Raw genomic sequence first — 17,910 nt, forward strand, 5'->3', positions numbered from 1 at the left:
GATGGAATCTATGCAGTTAAATTAAAGGAGGCAACAAAGGAAGTAAGCAAATCCTTACCCATAATTATGAGAGCTTCCTTGGACTCAGGGGAGGTACCCATGGACTGGAGATGTGCAAATGTGACCCCAATCCACAAAGGAGGATCAAGGGGAAACACAGGTAATTACAGACCTGTTAGTTTAACTTCTGATCCAAGGAAATTAATGGAGGCACTGGTTAAAGAAGCACTGCAGGATTACCTAGACAGGACTTCAGTCATAGCTCAGACACAGCATGGGTCTGTTAATGGAAAGTCTTGTCTGACCGATTTGATTGGATATTATGATGTGGTCACAAAGGAACTGGATGCAAAGAATAATTTTGATATCATGTATTTGGATCTTAGAAAGGCTTTTGATACTGCTGCACAAATTGGTGCAGCAGTATCAAAAGTTGCCTCCAGTGCAGAGTGGCACTGGAGGCAAATTGCTGCTATAGATAAAAGGATGATTGAGTGGGAGAAGACAGACAGTGGTAATCGACACTGCTCTTCGTGAACTAATGTTATTAGTGGAGTTCCTCAGGGTTCAGTGTTGGATCTATTGTTGTTTTCTGTATTTATAAATGATATTGATGCTGGTATATCAGGCCTAATGTCCACGTTTGCAGACGATACGAAGGTTGGCAGGGTTGTTAAGGACACTAATGACAGTACACTGCTGCAACAGGATCTAGAAAAGTTGAGCAGATGGGCTGAGAGGTGGCAAATTAAGTTTAACATTGGCAAATGTAAAGTACTACATATGGGAAGCAGTAACCCCAGAGTAACTTATCAACTCTGTGGTACTACACTGACAGCGGCAGAGAATTGTGCAAGCAGATATGAAGTTTTCTGAGCAGTGTAGATGGTCTGCAAGAGTAGCTCATGGTGTCTTGTCAATGATATACAGGAATTTTTCCAGCAGGGATAAGGAGGTGATTATCCCCTTGTTTAAGGCAACAGTTAGGCCACACCTTGAGTACTGTATACAGGTCTGGAGGCTTCATTTTAAGAAGGATGTAGAGCTGTTGGAACGGGTACAGAGAAGGGCAAAAAGATTAGTGAATGGAACAAAGGGTTGCTCTTATGAGAAAGGCTTAAGTTTTGCAGATTACAGTGTCCAGGCACCTGCGAGGTGATCTGATTGAGGTGTATAAAGTGTTGAATGGTTTGAGCATGCTCAATGCTGATGGGATCTTCCTCTTGCTCAGAATAATCACCTGAGGGGGCATAAATTCAAATTGAGGAAAGACAGTTGTAGGATAGATTTGCGGAAGTTTGCCTTTAGCCAGTGGGTAGTTGATTGGTGGAACAGAGTTCCATCATTTGTTGTGGAAGTTCATTGCCTACATAAATTTAAGGCTGAGTTGGACCGGTATTTGGAATGAACAGAGAGGTGAAATGGAAGTGGCTTTTTTTGACTGATGCTGCATAAGCTTGCTTTCTTGCATCATATGCCTGTACTACATATGCCACAATGAAATGAGAAATTATTCTCATTTCATTGTGGTTGCAGTGATGAAGAGGAAGAAAATTAAATGAACATACATTATATGTATCACAGTTTGTAATAAAAATTAAGTTTCCGATAGTGATAAAAAATTCTCTCTTTCTATCCATTTCCTACTACTTTGTGTTCTTTACACTTCCAGCTGTTGGCTCTTCCTCCCTCGCTTTGTTACTTCAGCCTTAAATATATACTTTTATATCCTTTGCTGCTGCTCAGCATACAAGTGCATTTGCCATATAGCTTTTATGTGTGTGTGTGTGTGTGTGTGTGTGTGTGTGTGTGTGTGTGTGTGTGTGTGTGTGTGTGTGTGTGTGTGTGTGTTTTAAATATCAAAAAGTTAAATGATTGAATACAAATATGATGGGGGAAAACAGGATTTCCCATAAGATATGGCCATCTTCTGGCCCTATATTATTAGTGTCGAAAGTGTTTCAACCCACCCTTTGGCAGCTTTAGAGTTTCATCATCAGCCATTTTCAATCCACTGCAGGATGAAGGCCTTTCCAGTTCCTCCTGTTTTGTGCAATGGCACAAAATGCAGTGGCACTTTTGTTTTTTGTGCAATGGTTCCGAGTTTACTGAAATGCAATGTCCCTTCATGGTTTCAGACGCTGGTTCCATTCAGTTCATGAGATGGGGCTACAGCAGATAAAATCCTTCTTTCCATCATATTCCAATATATTTTAATTTGTATTCAATCATTTCTTTCTAATTAAACACAGAGCAGTGTTATGGGAGAAGAATAAAATTAAAGTAATAATGAAATATCAGAAATGGAATTAATTTAGCTATCACAAAAACAAACTTTAATGATGCAGCTGAGGAGAGGTGAATGCCTCTTAATATCTGCTACTTAACATTCAACACCAAAAATCGTATCTTCAAGCTAGACTGTAAATCTTGAACAGCAGCCAGAAATACACACTGTGTGCTCTACTGTCCCGAGTTAATAAACATTTGAGGAGCCCAGTCAAAGGGTTTTGAATGCCAAGGTCACATGGAGTTAATGACTCACACTATCATAAAGAAATTATAATGTTATTTAACAAGCTGACCTAAACAAGTTGACGTACTACCAGGTAACATTTAAAGTACTGCACTGCATATGGATTCCACCCCCCATACTAAACTTATAATTGAGACACTCAGAGGCCACACTGATCAACTCCACTTTCTGTAATTTTCTCAATTTTAGTACCACAGCACATGATTACTGATTAACTTTTCAGAAACCAAATGATTAACCTCATTATTTCTATTTATCACCACGAGATGGCAGAACCATGTATAGCTTCTGAATAACAGTTAATATATTTCAGAAGCCATTTCGATTAATTCCAATTTGGTGTCAACAGTTGTCCATAATCGAGGTTATTGTGGAACGTTAAACAAGAAACATCACATTAATTATAAAATGTACATTGTTTTATAAAAGAAACAAAATTTATGGGTGTAAAATAAAGATGGCAAGTAATTATTATCGTGACATGCAGAGTGACATCAGACAGTGACAAAGGCAGACTGGCCATAACCCTTATTGGGGAAACCCTGGTGGGCCAGAGGCCAGAAGAAGATGGAGGAGCGGCGCCTCCGTAGCCAGGTCGGCAGAAGCAGCAGTGCGTAGCACATGCTTCTTGATTAGACTGGGGTTCAAGGTCGTGACCACCAAATACAGAGGATGCAGAAAGGTCAGGGAATGACCACTGCATATCCCCGGAGAAATATGGCCTTAGTTGCTAATGCTCCTAAAAACCAAATAACAACAGCAACCACCACCAATGGAAGTTGGTGGACTTTGGCCACAAACGCTAATATGAGGCCGCTACAAGTTTTCCACGGTAAGAACTTTTGACCTAGTCTGCCTATGGACAGTGATTCTCCAATACTCAGAAATCCCAATTTAAGAAAACTCTTTCATATTTATTCGGATTCATCGCCCGATTCAAACAAGGAAAATATTGCCCATAACCCAGCTACTAAAACAAATGGTTCAAATACTGGATGGAAGCGGAGCCGGAATCCTGACAAATGGGCTCGAAATATTCATAACCGTAAAAAACAAAAATAGGAATGGATGTTTAATGCCCGCAAAAGAATTTCAAGATAAGCCATGTCAGTGTTCTTAGAAATGTAATCAAAATATCACTTCTGATCAAAGAGAATAAGCCACGAGGGCATTTTACAACTTGGAAAGTCAAGTTAAACAAAACATTTTTATACAGGGTTCTATTAGGATTGCAATAATAAAAAGACATCGTACCAAAGATAACACCGGGTTGGTTGGTTTGGATATTTTACTGGTGCATCAGCTTCTATAGCTATAGTGCACCAAACTTATGATTTATTCACTGATGTCTTTTGTTATGATTTTTATATTAAATTTCAGTAATTTATACATTTCAGAAACTGGAAAACTTCGGATAAATTAGATCTATCTGACAATATTGTTCATAATGAAAATGTGTCCGTTGCTTTTAAGGATTTAAAAGTAATCTGGCGTTCTTGTGAAAAGTTAGGGCAGTCAGGTAGAATATATTGTACTGTTAAGACTGTTTGACAGTCAGAGCACTGAGGTGGAGGTTCAGCTTGGAGCAGATAGGAGTGGGTTACATTGGTGTGTCCTATTCTTAATCTGCTCAGTATAACTTCTTCTTGACTGTTAGGTCTTGTACTGGTTTTCCATTATTGTAATAATAGTTTTATCTGTAATAATTTGTTACCAGCTTGTTCCTGCCATTTCTGTTGCCACTGTCTTTCTCTGCTATTTTGGATTGTAATTTTATAGTCTAGATATGGTATTTTTATGGTTTTGTTGATTGGGATTTCCACTTGTTTTTCTGCTTGGTCCGCCTGTTCATTGCCATCATTCCTGCTTGTCCGGGAACCCAGCAGAAACTTATGTTTTGCTTTCACTCTTCTAGTTTTGTTAGTATATTTTGTATTTGCCATACAGTTGGATGGGTATTTCTGTTATGATTCAAGGCTTGCAGGGCATTGAATAAATCTGTGAAAATTATACTGTTGGTGACGTTGGTTAGCCATATATGGCTCATGGCCAGTTGTATAGCCTCCAATTCGGCAGTATAAATGCTGCACTCAGTTGGGAGATGATGGTATTCAGGAACTTGGCTGCTATCCCTATTTCGGTTTCTGTTTTGGAACCATTTGTGCATATCAGGGTAGAATTGCAGTGTTGATCTCTGTATGCTGCATCTAATTGCTGGAAATTTTTTTTAGGCAGAGAATCCTTGTTCCAATTATACATTGCATATTGTTTGAATGGTTATCCCAAGGTGGATATGGAACTTTTAGGAGAAATTGCTATCTGATTGAGATTTAAGTTGTGTTGCTGGATTAGGTCTCTTAAATATATTCCTGCTGGTTTGTTGGATGTGTTCCATACAAGTTTTCCAAACTTGGTTCATGTAGGATTGTCGGGTGGTGGCCAGGTATTGATTTTATCGTTGCAGCATAGTGTAACAGCAAGTTTTGCTTTCAGAGTTATAGTGGTGGTCTATGAGCCTCTGTGTGTATAGGCTCTGGACCCGAGGATGTGCAACATGCTCCTAATACTGTATGTAAAGCACTGTGGTGCAAAGGACCTAGCCATCTCAGAGTACTCGGTTTGGCTGAGTTGCACACAGGGGCTCCTATAATCACAATAAAGTAACTCTATCTGAGCCCCAGGTCATTGACGATAAGACTCTCAAAATGTTTAGTTTCTCGAGGCAGTTTGTTCTTAGTTGTTTTATATGTTCTAAAAATGTTAGTTTTTTTTATTGAAAATAAGTTCAAGAAATTTTATGGTTTGTTGATTGGGATTAACTGTCCATTAAGTTTTAATTTCAGATCTAAATGAAGGTTTTTTTTTTTTTTTTTTTTTAGGAGCATTAGCAACTAAGGCCATATTGCTCTGCGGATATGCGGTGGTCATTCCCTGACCTTTCCGCAACCATATTTGGAGGTCACGGGCTCGAACCCCGGTCTAATCAAGAAGTGTGTGCTACGCACTGCTGCTCCTGCCCACCCGGCTATGGAGGCGCCTCTAAATGAAGGTTTCTTTTCCTACAGAAGTGCATGCCTATTTTGTGTGGAGACTGTGAAATCGCTTTCCTGAACTCAATTGCTGACCTTGTTTATTGCACATTGTAACTGGCATTCTATTGTTCTCATGTTTTGGAATTGGAAAGAGATATTGAAATCATCTACATAAAGAGCGGTATTTATGGTAGATAGTATCTGTTGGGTTATTGAGTTTATTTTTATTTACCACAGGGTGGCACCGAGGACTGATCCCTGTGGTACTGCTTCTTGTAGTAAAACTATTAAGAGTGTAGTTTGTATTTGTACTTGCAAGGTTCAGTGCTGTAAAAAGTTCTGGATGAAAATCGGGAGATGTCCTCTTAGCTTTAAGTTATATATATCCTGGAGAATGCCATAGTGCCAGGCTGTATCGTATGCATTTTCAATATCGAAGCATATAATGACTAAATATTCTTTTCTGATGAAAGTGTTTTGTATGTTGTTTTCTAAATTAATTAGGGGGTCCAAGGTTGATTTATATTTCCTGAAGCCACACTGTACTGGGCACAAAAGATTAAAAGATTATGGTTTTCTAGGTACCACACGAGTCTCGCAGTTATAATCTTTTCCATTAATTTTCCTAAGCAGCTGGTGAGTGCTATTGGACAGTAGCTGGTCAGATTAGTAGGATCTTTGCCAGGTTTTGGGAAAGAAAGGAAAAGTGCATGATGCCACATGTCAGGAAACACGTACTCCATATAAATTCTGTTGTATAAAAGAAGTAGAGATTGTAATGATTCTTCATTGAGTTTCTTTTTCATTATATAATTGATGCCATCTGGACCTGCTGCACTTTGTTTTGTTTCTGACGGTGCCTTATGGAGTTCCCTTATGGTTAAGTGGACTGTTATATTGTTCAACACATTTTGTAGAGAAATTTAAATTGTATTTTTCTTGATGATGTTTATATTTATGAAACTTCGGTGGATAGGATGTGGTGGCAGAAATTTCGGCAAAGTTTCACCTAAAGCATTTGCTACAGTGGCGGACAAAAAAAACTGCATCACTTGTGAATTTTGCAAATAATATGTTTTGTGCTGCACTGTGGATTGTAGAAATGTTCTAAATGCATTTGTTGGATTGTATACAAGGTGTGACAATAAAGTTTCGAGAATAAGTTTGTTTCCATAAAAGTGGCTACCCTGTAAAACATTACATCCTACCGCTGTGTAGGCTGAACTCCCCTCTACTTGCATGCAAAGGGTAAACGTTGTCACGAATCGTCAATGGAAATTTATGAAAAGTTGACCAGTTTATGGAAATGATACCATGTCGAAACCACATGTTTTCAATTGGGCAAAACAGTTTCGAGAAGGACGTGAATCCATTGAAGATGCTAGCATTGATGGCGTCCTTCCACTACTCGACACGATGAAAACATTGTTTGTATGTGTGATCTTGTTTGAAATGACAGGCAGTTAACCACAAGAATGATTGCCAAAAAACTAAACATTAATCGGGAAAGTGTGTGCAAAGCTGGTACCGAAAAATCTCCCTCATGAGCAGAAAGAAATTCAGTTGCGACATTCTCAGATGTTGGAAAGCATTGAAGATGTTCCAGATTTGCTTTCTCGCATGATTACAGGGGATGATTATTTCCTTGACTGAAAGGAATGCATTTTCAGTCAGTTTCTAAAATTCAGAGTAATGTAATGCAGGTATTAAAACAGATACCAGAAATGTTATGATCAATGAATCCTACACTGGAATGTGTGTGTAGAGTCTGAAGGGGACTACTTTGAAGGCGATGGACTCGCATCTATATAATTTTCAAAATAAAATTTTTAAATGAATTATTCTCGAAACTTTGTCACACCTCGTATATCTCTGTGAATGAAATCCAATAAAAAGACTCCACCTGATATACTTAATTGCCATAAATATCTTCCCAAAGCGTAAAATGTGTAATTAATGGAAATGTGAGAACTCATGCAAATGGCAATCATGGCAACCAAACATACATTTTGTTGCATTTACATGTACAAACTGAAAATCAGCAAAATAAGTCCTCAATATTTTGTTGTTCCTCCTCAAGCTACAATTACAGCTTTACAACAATCTGGCATAGAGTTAATCAACTTCTGGATATATGGTTGCCCAATTTTGTGGTACCACATCCTTACAATGCTCTCCTGAAGCTGAATCTTACTTGTTAGCTTCTTCTGAGCAATTTTAGACAACATTACGTACCATCAATTTTCAATACAGTTCAAATCTGGATTGTTGCTGAGACAGTCCAACACTGTAATGCCAGCATTTCTGAGTTATGACTGCATCTTAAGGGAGAAAAACAAGGGAAAACATTGTTGTAAGTTTATTTTAAGCCTTATGTGACAAGAAGACAAAAATCATCATTAAATCTAAATAGCATAAAATTTACCAATTTTGCTGTGTGGCAAGGTGCCGAGTCCTGTTGAAAAATGCAGTTTTGGACGTCTGTGTGGTGATCCCCAATAAAGGGTTTCAGGTACTCCTCCAAGATAGCAGTGTAGGTTCCTGCATTCACCGTTCCATTAATAAACTTAATCCCTTGCTCGTTATGCATCCCCAGACCATCTGACTGGCAGGGAACTTTATAGTCAGTGTTATGCTGTCAGGATGGTATGCCTCCAATTTTCGTCTTGCTTCCCATCTGAGCCATGCAGGTTGAATTTCGATTGATCAGAAAAGTTGATGGTGTCCCATTGCTCTTTTGTCCATTAAACATGTGTTTTAGCCCAAGCAAGTCACTTCTTCCTCATTTGTTGGGTCAATAAAGGCTTCTTCTTGGGCCGATAGGCATGCAGACAGCATTCTGAAAACCGTCTTTGGATAGTTCATGCACTTGTTTCGACACCAGAGGCCATCTCAAAGTCCAGTTTTAGACCAGGAGCACTAGCATGGCGATTACGAAGCCATAGCAAATATCAATCTTAGGAAGGCGTAGTCGCTCTCTTATGGCCTGATCCAGGTTTTCTCTTCACATCACTGGTTTGACGCTTCGATTTTAGTACCTGAGATACTGTTGATTGGTGGCAGCCTATTTTATCAGCGATAGCACACGTAGAAATCCCTTCCTGGGACAGAGCAACAGCTACACTTTTTTTTCTTGGTGTCAACTGAAAATATCGAGCCATGCTTACACCTTCACAAAACAGGATACTAAAATGAGTGTGTATACCTTCCCAATTACTGTCTGATGCAATAGAAGCATTATCTGAAGCAATGCCTTTGCTTTGCGACAAACAAAATGAATGTAATCAAACAATATCTTATACGTTTCCCTACAAATGTTAATTTTTTTTTAAGGTGATGCAGTTTTTTTTCTGCCACTGTATATCTTTTGGATCATCTATATCTTGCCCTTGCCAATTTGATAATTGGATGTACTAAATTTTGGCATTTATTGCTCATTTTTCTTATTTTATCCCAAATCATTTTAGTATTTGTAGTTCTGTTTACAATTGAGGCAAAGTGTATCCAGGAGGCTTTTTTGCATGCTTGTCTGACATATCTTGCTCTTGCTCTCATTTTTTTAAAGTGTATTTCTGACTGCATCTTAAGGGAGAAAAACGAGGGAAAACATTGTTGTAAGTTTATTTTAAGCCTTATGTGACAAGAAGACAAAAATCTTCATTAAATTTAAATAGCATAAAATTTACCAATTTTGCTGTGTGGCAAGGTGCCGAGTCCTGTTGAAAAATGCAGTTTTGGACGTCTGTGTGGTGATCTCCAATAAAGGGTTTCAGGTACTGAATTTAGATTGTCTGTGGCAGGATTTTGCAGAAACTATTCCATAACCTGTTTCTGTCTCATTTCGCTCGAGTACATTCCACCAAGACTTTGGGAATAGAGGAAGTTTGGTGGACGTTTTTGGTATTAATTATTCTGCCGCTTGGTTAATTTGGTCAGGGACATATTGTACTGCCTGGTCAATTGTTATTTGTCTAACTTTCTGTTGTGCAATTTCTGCTAGATTTTTGTATATTTCTCAGTCTGCTGGCAAGCTGCCATTTGAGTTTTCATCTAGATTGACATGGAGTGTTTATTGTTAGAGTGACAATAATGGGATAGTGGTCACTGTGTAATGGATCTTCATGAACTCTCCACTCTAAAACGGGATATAATGCTGGGGAGCATAAAGTAAGATCTATCGCTGAGCTGGTTCCTGTTGGAAGGTGAACATACGTGTGCTTTCCACTATTCAGGTTTTGGTTTGGTTTTTTTTTAGGAGCATTAGCAACTAAGGCCATATTGGGATATGCGATGGTCATTCCCTGACCTTTCCGCATACTCCGTATTTGGTGGTCATGGGCTCGAACCCCGGTCTAATCAAGAAGCGTGTGCTACGCACTGCTGGCCCTGCTCACCTGGCTACAGAGGCGCCCACTATTCAGGAGGATTAGATTCACATGCGAAGAAGAAAAAAAAAACATTTCTTCTCCCACTGATTGGTATGAAATCACCAGAACATGTAAGAAACAACCGTTTGATGTGGTTGAGATGACTCAGCAGCAGCACTTTCTTTTCACAAAACCATTAGAAGATTCCGTCACTAACAGAAAGAAAAGAGTTATGGGATATCGGTCAAAATGGTCAATATGCAATGGATTAAATTAGGGAGGTCGAAACCACAAATTATACAATTCAAATGCAAGTTATCAAAAATATATAGTTTGAGTCAATAAATATTATAAAATCTCAAGCAGGTAGACAATCAATACTGAAAAACATAGACCAGCCCTTGTTATATCCTTCTGGTAGATCTGTAATAAAAGAAAATAGAAAAGCCATGATGGACCCATTGAAATACATTCCTCCCATTAAACATGATTATTACAAAAATTTAAAGACAAAATGAGGTGTGGTACATTGGATGCATCTAACATTGAAAATATTATGTTGATAATAATAATAAGACAGTCCCTATATTGATTTTCTGTTGAAAGTTCCATAAAAAATAATGTTATTACGGTGAAGAGTTATTTATTTGAGGTAGTGCAATATCCTGGCAACTCGTGATTATATTTAATATATGTCACAATATGATATATACTAAAACGATACCAATTTAGCTATTTTAGTTTGCTGCATACTAAAATAATGCACTTGCACTAACTTGTATGTTCTTTAATATCTAATTTATATTCTTAGTGTCTACAGTGGTGAAATTTCTATAGAAATATGAAATGCATATGGTTCACATTTGAAGACTTACCAATTTTAACCTCTCCTTTGAAATTTCTGTGATGTTAATAAATTCTTGATTGGCAATGTTCTCAAAGAAAACACCTGGCAACAATGCTGCACAGAGCACATGAGCCCAGCAACCACTGGTGGTGTGCTTTAATGCTCCACCTCTCAAGCAACATAAACAACATTCCTGAAGAAAGAAATATAGAATAAAAAAAGAAATTAAGAACAGTAAGGTTAATTTTGCAAACAATAAATTATATAAATAAAGTAATAGAATAAAAATCCAGCCCCAGTCTATATTATGAACTGACTAAACCAAAATCATTACTCCATTTATACAGATTAGTCATTGTAAACCATGGATACAAAGTACAGCTGAACTCGTTTATAATGAGCCAGCTTACAACAAGTTCCTGGATATAATGAGTAAACTGAGATATTTTGTTTGGTCTCATTTATCAATTATCAATTCAGCTATAATGAGCACATCGCGAGGGAACATACCGCCATGTGTAGCAAGCCAATGCTTCTTGTCATCCTTTACAAACGAGAAGAAAGTTTATAAAATTGCCTGTGAAATCCACTGTCAAGAACGATCAATGTCAAAGCAGCAAATGCTTCTAAGCTCTCTAGAGGTCTGCCTTTACCTACTCTGCAGCAGCTAGCTATTGGTCATCGGTAAACCAATCAGTGAGCTGTAAAACACACCCCACTCCTTTTCCAATTACCAATCGATGGCCACTGCTGAATAGATAAAAGCAGACCTCCAGAGGGCAGTGAGGGCTGATGACCCTCCTGTGTGTGTGTGTCCTGTGGCACAATTTTAACTATCAGACACATTTTAATTGACTGTCCAGATTTTAGCAATACTCGTTTTACCGCTTTTAATCATCTGACTGAGCCGTATACACTCGGTCAGATTTTATCCGACAATGACAATGTGCCTGCTGTTTTTAGATTTTTAAAAGCAATAAACGTTTTTGCTCGTGTATAAAATTTACATTTTATTGTGATTTTTATTGATTTAGCTCCTATACATTTTGACATAGTGACCTAACTAATTAGGTCACTGAATGTTTAAATTTTTTTATATAAGATCTGGTCTTGGCGCATTATAGCCTTAGAAGCTAATGCACCAATAAAATTCGACCAACCGACCGAATGACCGACCGACCAACCAGAGAGCATAGATGTATTTGCTGTTTTGATGCTGATTGTTTCGGATAGTTGATTTCGCAGAAAATTTTAGACTGTCCTTTTAAGGACAAACTCTATTCTCACTTCTAAAGTTCAATAAGAGGAACTTGGTTTCAATCTCGGAGCCCGAAAATGTCGAAGAGGAAAGCATTATTGGAAAAAAGCATTAAGGAAAGCCAAAATTATTGAAGAACTGCAGACTGGTCAGAAGAACATAGAGATATGCAAGAAGTACATTTGGGCGGCTTGATTGTTTTAAGAATCTGCATAAAATTTGCTATGGCAAAATCAGTGGAGAAGCAGCTGCAGTGGACACGGAGATCTAAGTGGATGCGTCATTCTAAGGGCTAGTGATGATGACATCTACAATATGGATGAAGCTGGAATTTTCTATGTCACTCCTGACCAAACTTTGAAATTCCAGGGCAAAAAATGTACTGGAGGAAAGTTGCTGAAGAATAGACTTAGTGGCTATCTACGCAAATATGTCTGGGACAGATAAAAGAGGACTTCTTGTGATTGGAAAGTCTTCCAAACCAAGATGCTTCAAAAATGTGAAACAACTTTCAGTGGTTTATAAAGTGAACAGAAAAGCTTGGATGACTTCAGATATTTTCACGGATTACTTCAAAAAGTGGCACAACGATCTTCGTACAGAAAAATGCAAAATTATACTTCTTGTTGTTAACTGTCCTGCACATCCACAGAAAGTCAACAATCTAAGTCACATAATGCTTGTCCCCCCCCCCAAAAAAAACACTATAGCAGTGCTACAACCAATTGATCAAGGTCTGATCAGAAGTTTCAAAGCTCATGTTCATTGCAACTTGGTCCTTTTGCTCACTGACAGAATAGACAAGGGAATTGAAACAAAAATCTCAGTTCTATATGCTATATGCTTTATGGGTGATGCGTGGGAATGCGTTTCATAAAGTTGCATTCAAAACTGTTTCAAGAAGGCTGGATTTTAGTCAAAGCAAGATAACGTTACCAGCGAGGAAAATCATATTATGTTAGTGGTTGCAAAAAAGGAGCCAGAGTATTTGAATCAACTTCCAAACGTTGACGGTTGGGAGCATGTAGATGATGATGGTGTAACGTTGGGAGCTCTTACAACAGAAGACATCGCAGAAACTATCCGAGTAGCAGGTGAAGAACAAAGAAAACTCCATTCAGCCTCCATCATATGGAGCAGCTGTTGCCAGTGTAGAGAACCTTCAGTGTTTTTTCAAAGCTACAGATGCAGAGATATTCAGTGCCTTAAGTCTGATCAGAAGAAAGTTGAGACAAAACCAGAAGACCAGTCAAATGACCCTACATTCGTTCCTGAAAATTGGATAATCACTTTTTGAAACAATCGGCCCTTTTTAGGGCCAAAAATAATTTCCATACGTAGGATAATATCTTTTACAGTTTGCAATTCATGTTTGCCTCTGGTTCCTACATTTCCACTGTTCCAAATCACCTAATCGGGGTATAATGAGCACATCATGCAGCGAGCACATCATGCGGTCCAGTGAAACTCATTATAAACGAGTTCAACTGTATTTCGTATGCAGCGAGCATACGAGCACATCATGCGGTCCGGTGAAACTCGTTATAAACGAGTTCAACTGTATTTCGTAATTCCAAAATAATTTATTTCACAGTTAAAAACAATTTTAGTCCTTGAGGTTGTCACAAACATTCTCTCAGATATGCCAGACAAGCTGTACTTGCTACCTGGGAGTCTAAAATGCTGATGGAACTGATATTCTATTCGGATGACACTCAAGTCAAGTGGACTCAATTTTGGCCTAAGTCCGAACGGTCTGTGACAGCCAAATCCTCTGCTTGCACCTTCACGATGGTGGGACTGTTAGTAAACCTGGGTATAACTTCCATGCACAAGTACATGGTGGGTGACCACCCAGGTGTGAACCAATGTAAGCAGGGGTCGAGGTGTGGCGCCCACGCCACATGGAGGAACGCCGTCCCTCTATGTTACTAGGCAGTACTAGGTGGTAGATGACCCTCATCAACCGGTGAAATACCACCACTTTGCTTATTGGAGGCTTGAAGTGGTGAACCCATGTTTAGTCTCTAGAGCTAAGTTCCGGTCAACCCTTCCTATCTCTTCCATCATGCAGTATGATTGATGACTTTTGAGGTTATGATGAACGTCGTGGCGAGATGCAATATTCCTTACATTTCGAGGGTACAGGCTCTAAAACGTGTTCGCAGGCCGGCCGCTAGTACACCGGAGCGAACCTATTGGCAACTCTCTAGGAGGCCTTCGGATCAGCTAGTGTATAATCTTGCTACCTCTACTCTGCCAGATAGTGACTGGAGGGAGTCCGAGTAGTGTGTATACGGGGAGCATTGTCGAGGCCACGTTATGACAAGAATCTGGGTATATTCTTACCACGTGTATGCCATATCCAAAAATTTCATTACTTCATACAGCATGTCCCACCCACTTTTTCTTACTATTGAATACACAATGAATTATCAAAATAATAGAGCAAGCTTATCTGCGAAAAGATCTAAACCTCCCAATCACTTCCTAATTCATTTCACCAATATATGTGGTCTCAATTCTAATCTCAACGAGGTCCATTTCCACTTGCAGTCTGCCAAACCCCATGTACTTTTTCTGACAGAATCTCAGTTATAGGTTGATTCAACTACTGCTCATCTCAATTGCCCAAATTATTCGCTGTATGATTCCTTTCGCCTCAAAGGTGGTACTTGTGCATATGTCCGTTCTGATATTCCTTGTCAGAGACTTGGCAATTTGGAATCTCCTCTCTTTGATCTTCTCTGGCTTAAAATCTCTCTACCTCATTGTGTCAAATTCATTTGTTGTCTCTACCGTTCTCCCAACTCCACTAATCACTTGGAGCTCTTTGACTTCCTCTCTTTGCAACTTGACTTTCTCCAGTCCAACTTTCCTAACAGTGAGGTAATTTTCCTTGGTGATTTTAATGTTCACAACTCCAGCTGGCTTCCGTTTTCTAGTCACACCGACCCAGCAGGTCGAGTTGCCTGAGGCTTTTGCAATTACTAATGACCTAGCACAGATTGTTCATTTACCTACAAGAATACCGGACAATCCTAATCATATAGCCAATACGCTTGATCTTTTTCTCACAAACAACCCTTCTAAGTACACGGTCGAAGTGTGAGGTCCTTCAGGCACTTCAGATCAAAACTTGGTGATTGTCTCTTCTCCAATGGAATCTTTATCTCATGGCTATTCCCAACCACGTGTTGTTTGGCATTACAAGAATGCCAAATGGGATGACACGCGAGACTTCTTTTCTTCTTTTCCTTGGTCGGATTACTGTTCAAAAACTTCTGATGTCAACGTTTGCTCAGATCGTGTCAGTGAAATTATTCTTGCGGGAATGGAATCCCTTATCCGACACACTCCACTTTAAAATCTCGTCCTTTATCTAAACCTTGGTTTTCCAATAAATGTGCTAAGGCTGTTCAAGAGAAGAATGTTGCATATTGTAATTGGATTGTTTCTAATTCTTCAGTTTCATTTTCTGCCTACACCAATGCTCGCAACAGTTGTAAAGCAGTTATTAATCAGTCCAAACTAGAGTTTGAACAGGCTAAGAGTAGAAAACTTGCTTCTTGCCCTAATGGTAGCCGAGCATTCTGGTCTCTTGCCAAAGCTATTGGCCGCAACTTTTGCCCATCTTTGCTCCCACTCTATCCAAACCAGATGGTTCTGTTGCCACTTCAGCCAAGGATAAAGCTGACCTGCTAGCATCCCATTTTTCTTCCAGCTCATGTATTAATGATCTTGGTAAAACACCTCCCACCATTCCCAACACGCTCCATTCAATGCCTCCTGTGGTCTTCCGTCAAAAGGATATCAGAAGGATTTTGATGAATCTTGATGCTAAGAAACTCCAGGTCCTGATGGTATTTCTCCACTTGTTCTCAAAACCTGTGCTCCTGAACTTACTCCTATTCTTTGGCGCCTTTTTTCACTTTCTTATTCCAAAGGTGTTTTCCCTTCTGCTTGGAAATTTGCTCATATCCAGCCAGTTCCTAAAAAGGGTGACAAATCCCTCCCAATCTAGAAACCTTCCGTCTGATCAACGATCGCCAGTATGGATTCCCGCTAATGTCGATCCACTGGTGATATTCTGGCTTATGTTACCCATTTATGGACTAATTCAATGGAAAGGTTCAGTGAAACACAAGTAGTTGCTCTTGACATCTCAAAGGCTTTTGATCGTGTTTGGCATAAAGGTCTTCTAAACAAGCTTCCATCTTATGGTCTGCCAACTGTTTTTAGTAATTGGTTATCCAGTTTTCTCTCTGATCGCTCACTGAGGGTGATGGTAGATGGCTCTCTGAATTCCAACTTCTCCACTAATGCCGGTGTCCCCCAAGGTTCAGTTCTTTCCCCCAGTCTTTTCCTCTTGTATATTAATGATCTTCTTCCATTGACCGGAAATCCTATCCATAGTTTTGCCGATGATAGCACATTGCATTCCACTTTCCATTTTGAGAAACCTTGTCCTGCTCAATCAGCTTCAAATTCTCGAAAATCTGCTACCAATTCCTTAAATGCCGATCTTCAGGTAATTCTCCAGTCGGGCAAAGACAACTTAGTTGATTTCAACCCTTCTAAAACTCAGTCTTGTCTTATATCTCACAAAAAGGATTCTTCTTCTCCTATGTTTATCTTTAGTGACACTCCGATTTCTAGGCAAAATGATATATCTCTTTTGGGGATTACCCTGACTTCCAATCTCTCTTGGCACAAGCACATTACAAATATTGCTTCCTCTGCATCTAAAAAACTTGGTTTTCTCTTTCGCTCTTGGCGTTACTTTTCTTCCAAACAGCTGCTCACTCTGCATAAATCGCAAATCTGCCCTGCCATGGAATATTGTTCCCACATCTGGAGTGGTGCCCCCAAAACCTCTCTCAGGCTTCTTGATTCCATTCAGAAGAGGGCAGTTAGGTTAATTAATGATTCATCTGTAACAGAGTCTCTCCACTCGCTTTCTCATAGATGTACTGTTTCTGCTGCATGCTTCTTCTATAGATACTCCCATGGGCACTGTTCTTCTGAATTGGCTTCTATAATTCCTGCTCTCTCTTTCAAAACAGTCCAAACACGTGCCGCCACCAGCCAACATCCATTTTCTGTCCAACTTCAAACCCACAGAACCAACTTTTCATCTTCCTCATTTATTCATTCAATTGCCGTTTTCTGGAACAACCTTCCTTCCTTCATACGTATTTCCTGAAAATTACAATCTACAGAAGTTCAAGTCCAATGTCAACAAATATCTTCTTTCGTCTTCTCAACCTCCAACCCAAGCATGGTACTAAGTACTATAGGTTCTAATACCTCTCGTGTTTGGGGTTCACATAAAAAAAAAAAAAAAATTAAATATTTCATATTAAAACAAATCCTTGTTGCTTCAAACTTTATGCCTAATCATCCACCAAAATCATCAAATTAATGGTTTTATGGATGATTTATTTATTTATATATTACAATTAATATGTGAGTGGTGCTACAACACTTCTGTGATCTATTAATTTTTCCCACACCAAGCATCCTAAATGGAGAGGGAGAGAGCCTTACTATATGGTCACTTGCCCAACAGATCTAAACCATCCCAATAATTATCAGTGGAGACAGTTGAAGATTACTGCTTATACAGACTGTTTGTTTACGGGTTTAATTTTTTTATTTATTTATTTTTTAATTAGCATAGCCATATAGTGTAAGAAAGCTGCATGTTTTTAATTTACTGGAGAGAGGGAAAAAAAAGAAAAAAAAAAAAAAAAAGAGTACATAAGAAAATACAAATTATGCACTTCCCTGCTCATGCAGGTAACTATCCAAGCCTGTTCAAGTCACCCTGAAGGAGCGCAGCATGGCCCCGGTCATTAACGACTTTG

At 38.9% G+C, this 17,910-nt stretch overlaps 1 protein-coding gene across 1 annotated transcript in view; it reads right to left on the reverse strand.

Annotated features, from left to right (window-relative positions):
• LOC150087017 (lysine-specific demethylase 4A-like) overlaps positions 1–17,910 on the reverse strand; it is a 694,533-nt gene that overhangs the window by 199,730 nt on the left and 476,893 nt on the right. Inside the window, exon 14 of the mRNA XM_090372906.1 lies at positions 10,811–10,975. Within this exon, the coding sequence (XP_090229032.1) occupies positions 10,811–10,975 (165 nt within the window). The remainder of the gene's footprint in view (positions 1–10,810; positions 10,976–17,910) is intronic.

Source organism: Mastigoproctus giganteus, chromosome 4 (genome assembly GCF_048544385.1).
Source record: "Mastigoproctus giganteus isolate SK-2022 chromosome 4, ASM4854438v1, whole genome shotgun sequence".
Lineage (NCBI taxonomy): Eukaryota > Metazoa > Arthropoda > Arachnida > Uropygi > Thelyphonidae > Mastigoproctus > Mastigoproctus giganteus.